The sequence below is a fragment of the Pongo pygmaeus genome, chromosome 12 (assembly GCF_028885625.2).
Source record: "Pongo pygmaeus isolate AG05252 chromosome 12, NHGRI_mPonPyg2-v2.0_pri, whole genome shotgun sequence".
In the NCBI taxonomy this organism is placed as follows: Eukaryota; Metazoa; Chordata; class Mammalia; order Primates; family Hominidae; genus Pongo; species Pongo pygmaeus.
Genome location: NC_072385.2, coordinates 116263246 through 116278216, shown reverse-complemented (window position 1 = coordinate 116278216; position 14971 = coordinate 116263246). Strand labels below are relative to the sequence as shown.

The window sequence follows — 14971 nt, the reverse complement described above, 5'->3', positions numbered from 1 at the left end:
TATCTTGGCTTTTGACATACCTTCCTCACTAAGCTTAATCATTTCTAGCTTTTGATTTAAAGTGACAGAAATCCTACTCTTCCTTTCACTTGGACACTCAGAGGTCACTGTAAGGCTATTAACTAGCCTAATTTCAATATTGCTGTGTCTCAGGGAATAGGGAGACCCAAGGGGACAGAGAGATGAGGGAATCAATAGCCAGTCAGTGAAGTAGGAAGAACACACACAACATTTGTTGATTAAGTTTGCTGTCTTATATGGGCAGTTTGTGGCACCCGAAAACAATTTGAACAGTAACAAAGATTACTGATGACAGATCACTACAACAGATTAATAATAATGAAAAAGTCTGAAATACTGCAAAAATTAAACAAAATATGACACAGAGACATAAAGTGATCATATGCTATTGGATAAATGGTGCTGACAGACTTGGTTGAAGCAGGCTTGCCATAAACCTTCAATCTGTAAAAATTGCAATATTTGTAAAGTGCAGTAAAGTGAACTGCAGTAAAATGAGGTATGCCTGTAAACTGTAAGACCAGTACTTTACAAACAACCTTTTAAATACAAATTTCTAAGTAATGATATAAAAATAAATCCTACTGCATCTGGAACAGATTTATGTAGTAATAGAGATTGGGTTTATTCTTCTGCCTGAAACTAAAAAACGAGACAAAATATATAAAACAAGCATTTTCAGACTCTGGCTATCTTCAGGCTCCACATCTAATTCTAGTTCTCTTGCCACTTCCACCATATCTGCAGTCACTTCCTCCACTGAATCCCTCAAGGACATCCAAGGGGGTTGGAATTAACTTCTTCCAAACTCTGAGGGTTTTCACACTCTGGCTATCAGATAGTGACTATCAGGTCATTTGACTAAAACTGCCTGCTAGTTCTAGGAAACAAACAAATTGAACCCCACCAATGCCCCACACTGCTCTTCACCGACAGAGGACAAGGGAGTAGAAACCAAAGTGGAGCTGTTGCTCTTGTTTCTGGAGCTGGAGCTGGAGCTGGAGCTGGGAGTCTGCGGAGGCAAAATAAACTCCAGAGAATCTATAAAGGGTTCTGCTCCAGTCTTGAGCTGAGTACTGGTCAGTGCATAGGTGTGAGGACACCATTTGAGGCTGCGAAAAGAAATATCCAAAGGAAATAGAAGTAATTCCGACAGCTCACACACGACCAGGAATAGTTCATGTTCTTACTGGCCAGAGTGAAAACCTCGTGATTTACAAGGTATCGGTAGAGTACTCAGAATAGCACTGCCTCAGAGGTAGGAAAAAATTAGCCCACAACCAACGGCTGCTCTAATCTCATCTAACAAGGCTTAAAAGTAGCCTCAGGGCCAGGCGCAGTGGCTCACGCCTGTAATCCCAGCACTTTGGGAGGCCGAGGCGGGCGGATCACAAGGTCAGGAGATCAAGACCATCCTGGCTAACACGGTGAAACCCCGTCTCTACTAAAAATACAAAAAAATTAGCCGGGCGCAGTGGCGGGCGCTTGTAGTCCCAGCTACTCGGGAGGCTGAGGCAGGAGAATAGTGTAAACCCGGGAGGTGGAGCTTGCAGTGAGCGGAGATCGCGCCACTGCACTCCAGCCTGGGCGACAGAGCGAGACTCCGTCTCAAAAAAAAAAAAAAAAAAAAAAAGTAGCCTCAAAAGGGTAAAAATGGGTCCTATTTAATTCAAGCCCTACTAATATGTCTGTAAAACTGAAACAGGAATTTCAAAAACTAACCTATAGTTTCACTAAGGAATATAACAGCTAGGTACTTTTTTTTTTTTTTAATTTGTACAGGCTTAAGATGGTAGAATTTTTGGTGTAAAGACAGTTTTAAAAAGCGTATTACTGAGGGAATTTGCCTGGAGAAAAACAGAGGCAAATGGAAGGACTAGGGCTGTCTCGGATTCATGTATATTAAAGGGCCGTCCCTCCCTATCGATTATCCTCTGTTTATTTCTGTCACTTGTGATCAGTTGGAGTCAATCTATCTCTGTGAGTCTGTACATCTCTGGATATGTTAATATCCAGTTTCCCTAATTCTGTATTCATTTATCCAACCAATGTATATCGGTATGTATCAGGTACGGTTATAGAAACTAGAGATACAGCAGTAAACAAAACAGAGTTTCTGCATTCATGGAGCTACATCATTCTAGTAGATTATGGTAAATCAACTGAGGTATTACCTTTATAGTTCCTACCAAATGCTTGTATCCATTAAAAACATGCAACAGCCAAGGGTAAAATAGGCTATTTTAGAACCAATGAGTTCCCTTTCAAAGGATCTATTTAAGCATAAAGGACCTATTAAGCATAAAGAATATCTAACAGAGTGGAAAAGTTGGATAAGCTCACCATAAAGAGCCCTTCAGATTCAGAATTGTCTGATTAAATTAGAGAATCCTAAGAACTGAATAACAAAGCAAGCATTAATAGTCTCTGCTGTAACAGAATTATATAAATAATGTGAAAACAGAGAAACACAAAAATGTATAATACATAGTAATGTTTTTCAATGTACTTACCTTCTAAATTGTTGATATGTTTTGAATCTGTGCTCCATGATTTCTCCCAGTAATTTAATAAACTTTTTTAAAGTCCTTACTTTACTATCCAGATCAAGATAGGTCTCTCTTGCTTCTTGGTACTGCCTATTATATAAACAAAATATTATATAAAAAATATGCCACACATAAAAAACAGAAGAGTAGAATCTTAAACAGGTTTAACTGGGAAGAACAGGGAGGGGCAGAGAGTACTAAGGGGGCCTAGTAGCAGTCAATTTCATAAATTTCCAGTCAAATTACACTCCCAGAATGAAAGGGTGGTACAGAATGAGAAAGTGCTACCCTGACAGGGAAGGAACAAGGTCCAAGCTCTAGAGGAGGCAGAGACAGTGTGTGAACAAGTGCCCTGGTACGGCCTAGAGGTGGCAGATCTTAGAGAATGCTAGCAAATACACACCTTCAAAAAGGGAAGGGGTCACACTGGAAGAAAGGTTTCCTTCAGTGACAGATGCCAATAAAAGAAAAAAAGAACTCAAGCCAGCATTAGAATCCACCCTCCCCTGTCCTAAACAAGATAAGATCAAAGAGGCAGAGATGGCATGGCTACTCAGAGTGCTATTACAAAAGGCAACAGCCTATTACTGTGGCAAGCCTGTAACTCGATTAGTATGAAAGGCAACCCTGGTCGAGGCTCCCACAGCTACCCTTCCCATTCTCCTTCAAATAACTGGTCCAGGAAAATTCAACTAATTAAAAAAATAAGTAACAAAGAATGCACTGGCACAGCATCCAGATATTTATGGGGAAAATATGAAAAAGAACAGCAAAACTCTCCTGCAGACAAAGAAAACTTATTAGAACAGTGTTGCCACAAAGCAGATGAAAATTATAACTGAACACCATAAATTAAAACAAAACAAGAGGCCAGGTATATTGGCTCACACCTATAATCCCAGCACTTTGGGAGGCCAAGATGAGAGGACCGTTTGAGTCTAGGAATTAGAGACCAGCTTGGACAATATAGCGAGACTCTGTCTCTACAAATAATAAAATAAAAATTAGCCAGGTGTGGTGGCATGTGCTTGTGCTCCCAGCTACTCAGGAGGGTGAGGCACAGGATCACTTGAACAAAGAAGTTCAAGGCTGCAGTGAGCCATCATTGTACCACTGCACTCCAGCCTGGGTGACAGAGCAAGAGCCTGTCTTAAAGAATAAAAACAAACAAACAAACAAACACAAACATTAGATAAGTGCTACCAGGAAGAAATACCTCAAAGCAGACATAAAAGAACTGAAAGAATAGATACGCAAAAGAAGGTAATAATCAAACCAGAGGAGTACTTGTTTGATTCAAGCAAAAGAACCCACAGACGGGAAGGTAGGAGGGCTAGAACCCCCTCCTAAAAAGAACACACACAGATATGAAGACAAAATGAGAAGATGCATAGGAGAAAAGAGAAACGTGGAAAACACATAGATGGAAATAAAGAACATAAATGAGAAAATCAAGCAAAATAAAAAAAAAAAGACAAAATGGTTGGACAAAATGATAACTAGAGAAGATAGATATTCAACATTATAACTAAAGACCTCAAAAAAAACCAAAACAATGAAACAAAATATTTTAAAGTAAAATTCAACAAAATTTTTAAGAACTAAAAGACTTAAATCTAAATATTGAAAAAGCAATGTTTAGCAATGAAAAAATCACTGAATTCTAACATTCTGGATAAGTTACAGGACATAATAGACAAGCACCAACATAAACAAGATGCTCAGGAGAAAAAGTATGAGCTAAGGATTTAATACTAGGTCAAACTATCCTTCAAACATAAAAGCTAAAGACAAATTCTTATCAACTTGTAAAACATAGAAGATATTCATACATGCCATTCTCAAGCAAAAAAGAACAAACAACTTTTCAAATGGCTGCATAGTCATGTGGAAAAAGACAAAATCTATTCCTCACACCATACATGAAAATAAACTCCAAATAAATCACAGATATCACACAAAAATGGACATACACAGGTACTAAAAAATCATAGGTAATTAGAACATGTGGAAAAAGGAATAAGAAAAAAAAATCATAGGTGAATACCTCCATAACCTAGATGTAGAGAAAAGCATTTTAACTATGACCCAAAATCCAGATGTAATCAAAGAACGACAAATTGAACTAAATAAAAATAATCTTTTCATGGCAAAAAATATATATGCAAATTCAAAAAAGAAATCAAGAGAAAAATCTGCAATATTTGGCTAATACTCCTAATATATATATATGTTAAAAACTTAAACTTTGAGGAGAAAAACACCATAGAAAAATAATTTTAAAAAAGAATAGATAATTCACAAGGTATTCTTAAATATATGAAAAAATGTTGAGTTGTATTCATAATGATGGAATGTAATTAAAGTTACATTAATATACAATTTCTCAGCCATCAGACAGGCACAAATTACAAAGCTTAGCTATACACTATACACTTTGTTGGAAAAGTTGGGGAAAAAGTATCCTCTCTCATACAGGTTGAGCATTCCTAATCCAAAAATTTGAAATTTGGCCAGGTATGGTATCTCACACCTATAATCCCAGCACTTTGGGAGGCAAAGGTGGGAGGATCACTTGAGGTCAAGAGTTCGAGACCACCCTGGCCAACATGGTAAAACCCTGTCTCTACTAAAAATACAAAAATTAGCCGGGCATGGTGGCAGGTGTTGGTAATCCCAGCTTCCTGGGAGGCTGAGGCAGGAGAATTGCTTGAATCCAGGAGGCAGAGGTTGCAGCGAGCCAAGATCGTGCCGCAGCTCTCCAGCATGGGCAACAGAGTGAGACTCCATCCCAAAAAGCAAACCAAAAATCTGAAATTCAAAATACTTCAAAATCTGAAACATTTCAAGCACTGATATGATGCCAAAAGTGAAAAATTCCACACCTGACCTCATGGGACAGGTTGCAGTAAAAATGCAGGCACACAATGCAGTTTATTTATTCAGTGTCCCCAAGGGAAAAGAGACCTTCCTAGCCCCCTTCAGCTGTGATGTATCTTTTCTGTACATGTATGACATACATACATGGATATGTATGTCACATTTTTTACTAAGTACTTATGTGTGAATTAGTGTAAGAAAATGATTGCTTATATAAATTCAGAATCAGGAATGACAGTGATGTCAAACAACCACAGATTGTTTACATGGATGGCTAAGATAGTAACGCCTTCACTTTCTGATGATTCAACGTATACAAACTTTGTTCCGTGCACAAAATTATTCAAAAATTACATAAAATTACCTTCAGGCTATGTGTATAAGGTGTATATAAAACATAAATGAATTTTTGTGTTTAGATTTGGGTCCTATCTCCAAGATATCTCATCTACATGCCAATATTCCAAAATCCAAAATACTTCTGGTTCTAGGCATTTTGCATAAGGAATACTCAACCTGTACAATGTTGGCGCAAATGCAAAAACGATACACACCCTATAGAGAAGGTTTGAAAATATCTAACAAAACCACTTACGCATTTATGCTTCAAACTAGTAAAGTCAGTTCTGGAAAATTACTATGAAGATACAGATTCGAGCACTTATATGATGCCACAAGTGTATCCAACAATACACATACACATGTGTGCGTGCACGTGCAAGATAATTCACTGCAGCATTATCTGTAACTGCAAAATACTGGAAATAACCAAAATGCACACACACAGAATGACTGAATAAACTATGGTACAGATCAATGTGTGTGTGCAGACTCACAAAACAGAGTACAATGAAGCTGTAAAAAGAATGAGTAAGATCTCAATGAACTGATATGGAGTGATCTTCAGGTACATTGGTGAATGATAAAAGCAAGACAGTTGACTACCTTTTGTGAAAAAAAGTAGAGGAACCATGGAAAAAAGAAAACACAAATGAACCTGCTTACTTTCACAAACAAATAAAAAACATGAAAGACAGAAAATAAAAAAGAACTGTTGCCTATATGGAGTGGGCCAGGGGAAATGGGGTGGAAGGGATGAAAGAGGGAGAACATTTCCCTGAATATACTTTTGTTTATGGCTTTGACTTGTGAAAACATGTTAATTCTACATATTCCCCTCAAAGAGAAATTAAATAAACAAGGATCAGAGAAATCTAAAATTGAATGCAAACAAAAACAAATAAAAGCATTTCTAAATCAAGTCAATTAATAACTACAACAATAAAGAAAAACCTAATCCAAATAACTTTAGAACAGAGTAAATTTACTAAATAGTAGAGAAAAAATAATTGCAAACACATCTTGAATGTTTTTCAATAATTTTCTTTTTGTAGATATATATTGTGGAACTGAGTAAATATTAATGTTGTTGAGAGCCAGAATTCCTCCTGTGGAGGAAAAAAAGACAGAAACAAGGAATAGGTTAAGGTTAAAAAGCCCTTTGTGGGACTGGACTGCCACTGGAGACACCAATACAAACTCACGTTTTTAATTCTGTTAATTGAAAGGTACTGGAAGAAATGCTACCCCAGCAACAATTAGCATCCCTAAAATCCAAATTTTGTTTTTAGGTATCATTCCTTAAATAAAGGAACCAGGGCTCTTTGGAGAAGTTACTGACTCCAAGGCTGGGTCAGGTATAGAATAGAATGAGCTTGAAATATTTTGTTACGTCATGAAGTTTAAAAATGCTATTTAAAAAAAAAAAAAAAAAAAAAGAAGGAAAGCATGTTAAGAAAATGCAGGAACCAGCTTGAAGAGCCTCCATTTGACCAAAGATGGAACAATTTAAATCTTAAAATAGTCCATGCAGTGGCTCATGCCTGTAATTCCAGCACTTTGGGAGGCTGAGGTGGGAGGATCACTTGAGCCCAGGAGGGAGAGGTTGCAGTGAGCCGAGATCCTGCCACTGAACTCCAGCCTGGCCAACAGAGCGAGACCCTGTCTCAAAAAAAGAAAATCTTAAGATAAACATGGACTGTAAATGACTACAGTCCATTGAGTAAAACAGAAATCTGTGGAAACTGAATGCAAATAAAAACATTTCCAAATCAAGTCAATTAATAACTGTAACAGTAGAGAGAAAAACCTAATCCAAGTAACTTTACAACACAGTAAATTTACTAAAACTAGAAAAAAAATAATTGTAAACACATCTTGCAGAGGGGATTTGGCAATAATTGCAAAGTCCATATTGCAAAGGCAAGTAAATAAATTAAATAGATAAATCAGAGATAACGTAGGCTCTTCCTTACAAGTGACTGATAAATATGAAGGATGCAACAGAATTGAAAACTCCTCATTTTGCAAGCAGTATAGTAAAGATTCGTTCAGGTAAGAATCATTAGCAGATGATAAATCTAGGGATGAAAATATGATGAAAAGAAGGATACTGGCAGGGTTGCAAAGTGTCTGTCTGCAGAACATTTATTAGTTGCAAGGGAAAAAAAACAGTAAAGCATATAATGGAAAAACCAATTAACACCTTTACTGGGTGGTCAAAATTAACATCATTAGTAAGAGACAGAGAGAGAAATAGATAGATAGATTATGTGCCTCTGGATGTGATACCCAGAAAAAGATACATCATCATTTCTGTAGCATCCTGGCCAAGAACACATATGAACCTAATTATGAGAAAAAATATCATATAAAATCAAAACAAAGAGTATTCTGTAAAAGAGCATGACAAATGAAATACGTGACCCTAGACTGCATCTGATATCATAGGAAAGACGTGGAGAACCGTCAACATTGGAATTGGACTACAGGTATCAATGTTAAGTTTCCTGTACTTTATAACAGTATGGTGGTTATGTAAGATAATACTCTTATTCTTAGGGAATATATTGAAGTACTAAGAGGTAAAGGGTCATGATTTATGAAACCTACTTTTGAATGGTACAGAAAAAAAATGTAAAGAAATGTGAGTGTATGTATATGTGTGCATGTATACATGCTAAATATATATGGCCTTTCAATAATGTTTGAAGTTTTATGATTTTTGATAGAGCTGTCCCTCAATATCTGCGAAGGAACTAGTTCCAGGACCCCCTGGGCAGATACCAAAATCCATGAATCCCTTTTATAAATGTCATAGTATTTTCATATAACCTATATACATCTTTCTGTATACTTTAAATCATCTCTAGAGATTACTTATAATACCTAAGACAATGTAAATGCTATGTAAATAGTTGTTACACTGTATTCTGTATTTTTTAAAAAATTTGTATTAGTTTTTACTATTGTATTCTTTTTTTGTTGTTTTTGAGTTTTTTCCCCCCGTCTTTTCAATCTGTGGTTGGTTGAACCTGTGGATATGGAACCAGTGGATACAGAGAGCCAACTGTATTTACAATAATGGATGCATGTCTATGGCAATTGGATCTAGGCACTTTCTCTATTCAATACATTATTAATTCCAAATGGGAAAATCCACTAGGATTAAAATTTTGTTTGAGCTCCAGTTGCTTCTTAAATCATTACTGCAATTATTTTATTTTATAACTAATAGAAAGAGAAATGTAATATGTGAGTGACTAGCAGACCATGGAATTAAAATTGATTTTGCACAGAAAAATAAATAGCTTTTGCTCAGGTTACTAAATTCACTGAATAAATTAACAATGAAAATCAGAAAGAACATCATAAAGCCACAATAACTAAAACAGTATGGTTTTTTAACAATTGCCTGTGGTGAGGTGTGGTGGCTCATGCCTGTAATCCCAGCACTTTGGGAGGCTGAGGCAGGTGGATCACTTGAGGTCAGGAGTTTGAGACCAGCCTGGTCAACATGGCGAAACTCCAGCTCTACTAAAAATACAAAAAATCAGCTGCACGTGGTGGTGCACACCTGTAATCCCAGCTACTCAGGAGACTGAGGCAGGATAATCGCTTGAACCCAGGAGGCAGAGGTTGCAGTGAGCCAAGATCACACCACTGCACTCCAGCCTGACAGAGGAAGACTCCATTTCAAAAAATCAAACAAACAAAAAAACCAAAAAAACAAAAAAAACTACCTGGGAATATATTAAGTATCACAAAATTAATTTAATTTTAAAAATCTGCATAATGTACTGAATAGAGAAAAAAGTACATGAAAAGGTCATAGAAAAATAAATATAAATAAACGAAAAGATGTTCAACTTCACTCAATGTAAGAGAAACGTACATTAAAATTACAGTTAATTCTTTTTCTTGGGAAATCTATCAGCAAAAAGAATCTAAGAAGGCCACATGCTGTTTAGGCTGTAGGAAAACAGGCACTCTAATACATTGCTAATGGGAATGCAAAATTGGTACAATCCCTATAAAGGGAAATCTGACCATATGGAGCTTATACTATTAAAAAAAAAAACCCTGAGTACATATAAAATAATGTACATTCAGTTATTGTGTTCCACCATTTGCAACAACAAAAGATTAGATTAAAACTCAACTATCCATGAAAAGGAGATTATTAAATACAGTGAAATTATAAAAGACAATGAGGAAATATCTATGTACTGACATAAGATCTTCAAGATATATCACTAAATCAAAACAGCAACTATTCACAATAGCCAAGATATGTACTCAACCCACATGTCCATTAATGAAGAAAAATGTGTATACACACACACACACACACACATACACACACCAGAATACTATTCAGCTATAAAAAAGGTATGAAAAAGCTGAAAAGTATTCTGGTGTGTGTGTGTGTGTGTGTGTGTGTGTATACACATTTTTCTTTCTTCATTCATTAATGGACATGTGGGTTGATTACATATCTTGGCTATTGTGAATAGTTGCTGTTTTGAACCAATGACAAAAACCACATGATTCTCAATAGATGCAGAAAAGGCCTTTGACAAAATTCAACAACGCTTCACGCTAAAAACTCTCAATAAATTAGGTATTGATGGGACGTATCTCAAAACAATAAGAGCTATCTATGACAAACCCACAGCCAATATCATACTGAATGGGCAAAAACTGGAAGCATTCCCTTTGAAAACTGGCACAAGACAGGGATGCCCTCTCTCACCACTCCTATTCCACATAGTGTTGGAAGTTCTGGCCAGGGCAATCAGGCAGGAGAAGGGAATAAAGGGTATTCAATTAGGAAAAGAGGAAGTCAAATTGTCCCTGTTTGCAGATGACATGATTGTATATCTAGAAAACCCCATCGTCTCAGCCCAAAATCTCCTTAAGCTGACAGGCAACTTCAGCAAAGTCTCAGGATACAAAATCAATGTACAAAAATCACAAGCATTCTTATACACCAATAACAGACAGAGAGCCAAATCATGAGTGAACTCCCATTCACAACTGCTTCAAAGAGAATAAAATACCTAGGAGTCCAACTTACAAGGGACGTGAAGGACCTCTTTCAAGGAGAACCACAAACCACTGCTCAATGAAATAAAAGAGGATACAAACAAATGGAAGAATATTCCATGCTCATGGGTAGGAAGAATCAATATCATGAAAATGGCCACACTGCCCAAGGTAATTTATAGATTCAATGCCATCCCCATCAAGCTACCAATGACTTTCTTCACAGAATTGGAAAAAACTACTTTAAAGTTCATATGGAACCAAATAAGAGCCCGCATTGCCAAGTCAATCCTAAGCCAAAAGAACAAAGCTGGAGGCATCACGCTACCTGAATTCAAACTATACTACAAGGATACAGTAACCAAAAAACAGCATGGTACTGGTACCAAAACAGATATAGACCAATGGAACGGAACAGAGCCCTCAGAAATAATGCCGCATATCTACAACCATCTGATCTTTGACAAACCTGACAAAAACAAGAAATGGGGAAAGGATTCCCTATTTAATAAATGGTGCTGGGAAAACAGGCTAGCCATATGTAGAAAGCTGAAACTGGATCCCTTCCTTACACCTTATACAAAAATTAATTCAAGATGGATTAAAGACTTAAATGTTTGACCTAAAACCATAAAAACCCTAGAAGAAAACCTAGGCAATACCATTCAGGACATAGGCATGGGCAAGGACTTCATGTCTAAAACACCAAAAGCAATGGCAACAAAAGCCAAAATTGACAAATGGGATCTAATTAAACTAAAGAGCTTCTGCACAGCAAAGGAAACTACCATCAGAATGAACAGGCAACCTACAGAATGGGAGAAAATTTTTGCAATCTACTCATCTGACAAAGGGCTAATATCCAGAATCTACAATGAACTCAAACAAATTTACAAGAAAAAAACAAACAACCCCATCAACAAGTGGGCGAAGGATATGAACAGACACTTCTCAAAAGAAGACATTTATGCAGCCAAAAAACACATGAAAAAATGCTCATCATCACTGGCCATCAGAGAAATGCAAATCAAAACCACAATGAGATACCATCTCACACTAGTTAGAATGGCGATCATTAACAAGTCAGGAAACAACAGGTGCTGGAGAGGATGTGGAAAAACAGGAACACTTTTACACTGTTGGTGGGACTGTAAACTAGTTCAACCACTGTGGAAGTCAGTGTGGCGATTCCTCAGCGATCTTGAAATACCATTTGACCCAGCCATCCTATTACTGGGTATATACCCAAAGGATTATAAAACATGCTGCTATAAAGACACATGGACACGTATGTTTATTGTGGCACTATTCACAATAGCAAAGACTTGGAACCAAGCCAAATGTCCAACAATGATAGACAGGATTAAGAAAATGTGGCACACATACACCATGGAATACTATGCAGCCATAAAAAATGATGAGTTCATGTCCTTTGTAGGGACATGGATGAAGCTGGAAACCATCATTCTCAGCAAACTATCACAAGGACCAAAAACCAAACACTGCATGTTCTCACTCATAGGTGGGAATTGAACAATGAGAACACATGGACACAGGAAGGGGAACATCACACACCAGGGCCTGCTGTGTGGTGGGGGGAGGGATAGCATTAGGAGATATACCTAATGTTAAATGACGAGTTAATGGGTGCAGCACACCAACATGGCACATGTATACATATGTAACAAACCTGCACGTTGTGCACATGTACCCCAAAACTTAAAGTATAATAATAATAAAAAAAAAAAAAAATGAATGAGGCCAGGCATGGTGGCTCATGCCTGTAAGCTCAGCACTTTGGGAGTCTGAGGCAGAGAGATCACCTGAGGTCAGCAGTTCAAGATCAGCCTGACCAATATGATGAAACCCGGTCTCCACTAAAAATACAAAAATTAGATGGGCGTGGTGGCATGTGCCTGTCTGTAATCCCAGCTACTCAGGAGGCTGAGACAGGAGAATCGCTTGAACCCGGGAGGCGGAGGCTGCAGTGAGCCGAGATCGCGCCATTGCACTCCAGCCTGGGTAAGAGGAGCAAAACTCCATCTCAAAAAAAAAAAAAGAATGAAATCCTGTCATTTACAGCAACACAGATGGAACTGGAGGTCATTGTATTAAGTGAAATAAGCCAGGCACAGAACAACAAATCTTGCATATTCTCATTCCTATGTGGGAGCTAAAAAAGTTGACTTCATGGAGGTAGAGTTGAATGAGGTACCAGAGGCTGCAAAGGGTATGTGTCAGTGGGATGGGAGGGGTAATTAAAAGAGATTGGTTAATGGGTACAACCACACAGTTAGACAGAATAAGTTCTGCTGTTTGATAGCACAGTATGGTGACTTTAGTTAACAACAATGTAAGGAGATTTGAAATGTTCCCAACACAAAGACATAATAAATGTTCGAGGTGATGGAGATCCTAAATACTCTGATTTGATCATTACACATCGTATGTATGTATCAAAATGCCATATGTACCCCACTGGAGTATGTAATAACAAAATTACCTGGTCAATTAAAATTTTGACAAAATATGTTGACATACCACTAAATGCTTTTCAGAAAGACATTAATGGTAACAACTAATATACTACATTTCCCACATATTGTTTATGGATCATTTCATTTAATCTTCAGAACAATCCCAATTTTGTGAATGAGAAAATTAAAGTTCAGAGAGATAGCTAATTTGCCAAAGTCACATAAATAGGTGGTGGAAATGCAATTTAAATCAAGATACTCTTTCTTCAGAACCTGTGCTCTAATTATCAAGAGCATCTGTTTTTATCAGTAATATAAAAATATCTATTTCATTGAACCTTACTGACCTAGAATATTAGTGTTATTTTCATCTTATTCAATTTGATGTATTTGAAAAATGGCTTCTGTTTTGATTTCCATTTCTTTCATTACTTATAAAGTTGAACATTTTCATGTCTATATGAACCTTATAGATACACAAAAGCATTTACGTTAAAATGAAATTCCATAATGAGTTTTGTAATAGTTCAGAAGAAAAAAGGTTACTATTTATGGATAATAACACACATATAAAGGACTACTTCAGCTATAACTATTTGCTATAGTAACACTTCATTCAAATTTAAGACATGTATATGTTTTTAATTTTTTGTCTTGATGATATGCATGAATAATGTGGTAAAGCAGAAAAGCTACCAGCTACTTACCTCATTATTTCCTCTCGATCTCCATGACTAGCATGTTCTGCCTGTATCTTCTGTCTTAATCGATTAATTTCTTTGTCCAGAATTGATGCAGATTTTTCTACTTCTATACGCTCTGGGCAGATTTGTCTTGCTTGTGACATTTTTGCCTAAGAAAACAGATGTTTATATCTTTAAAACTCTTCTTTGATATAACAATTCATTATACTACTTGTGCCAAAATATGCAAAGTAAAATTCTGAACTCACGTTTAAGAAATGTATTTTAATTACATTTAATATCAATGTTATTTATATTTATCTAAGTTTTATATTGAAGATAAAGTCCAGAGTAATGACCTCAAGAGAAAACTGCATTGCTGTGTGTAACTAATAAGGTGCAAGATCTCCACAACTTCCTAGTGAAACAAATTTAATGCAGCAGTTACGAAAAGCTTGCTACCCAGGGCACCGAGGTGAGATGTAGGTTTCCACATCCTTTAGGGTGGACTCTGAGCACCAATGGTATTAAAAACACAAACAAACAAAGACCCTCATGGGGTAAAGAATACAAGGCACTTTTATACATAGTACTTTTTTATATTCACAACTTTCTGTATTATTCTTAAACAAATGAGGAAAACAAGTAAGAAAATGAATTACAGAGTTTAGATCATTTTCCTTAAGATATAAATGCAAAATTGGAATCCATCTGTTCTGGTTAGGACAAGGTTGTCTTCAATTTATTCTCCTCTAAACACTGGGTCACTGCTTAGAATTGCCAACAGACATGTCTCGTAGGAGCTAAAATCTAGCCCAGCCCACAGCCCAACTACTCACTGGAAGGGGTGCCTTTTCCAGACACACAAGGGCTATCTGCTTGCCAAGGTGGGCATCTAAGGAGCTATGTTAGCTGAAAGACAGTGCTACTTTCTAAAGCACTCAGAGGCATAATACAGGACTGTTGGAGTCTT

At 36.8% G+C, this 14971-nt stretch overlaps 1 protein-coding gene across 3 annotated transcripts in view; it reads right to left on the bottom strand.

Annotated features, from left to right (window-relative positions):
• Window positions 1-14971, bottom strand: part of SMC6 (structural maintenance of chromosomes 6) — an 88898-nt gene that overhangs the window by 15878 nt on the left and 58049 nt on the right. For all 3 annotated transcript variants that reach the window (XM_054472388.2, XM_054472399.2, XM_063648934.1), the window contains 2 exons: window positions 14023-14168; window positions 2535-2660 (listed from right to left, as the gene is read on the bottom strand). In XM_054472388.2, coding sequence (XP_054328363.1) covers window positions 2535-2660; window positions 14023-14168 — 272 coding nt within the window. The remainder of the gene's footprint in view (window positions 1-2534; window positions 2661-14022; window positions 14169-14971) is intronic.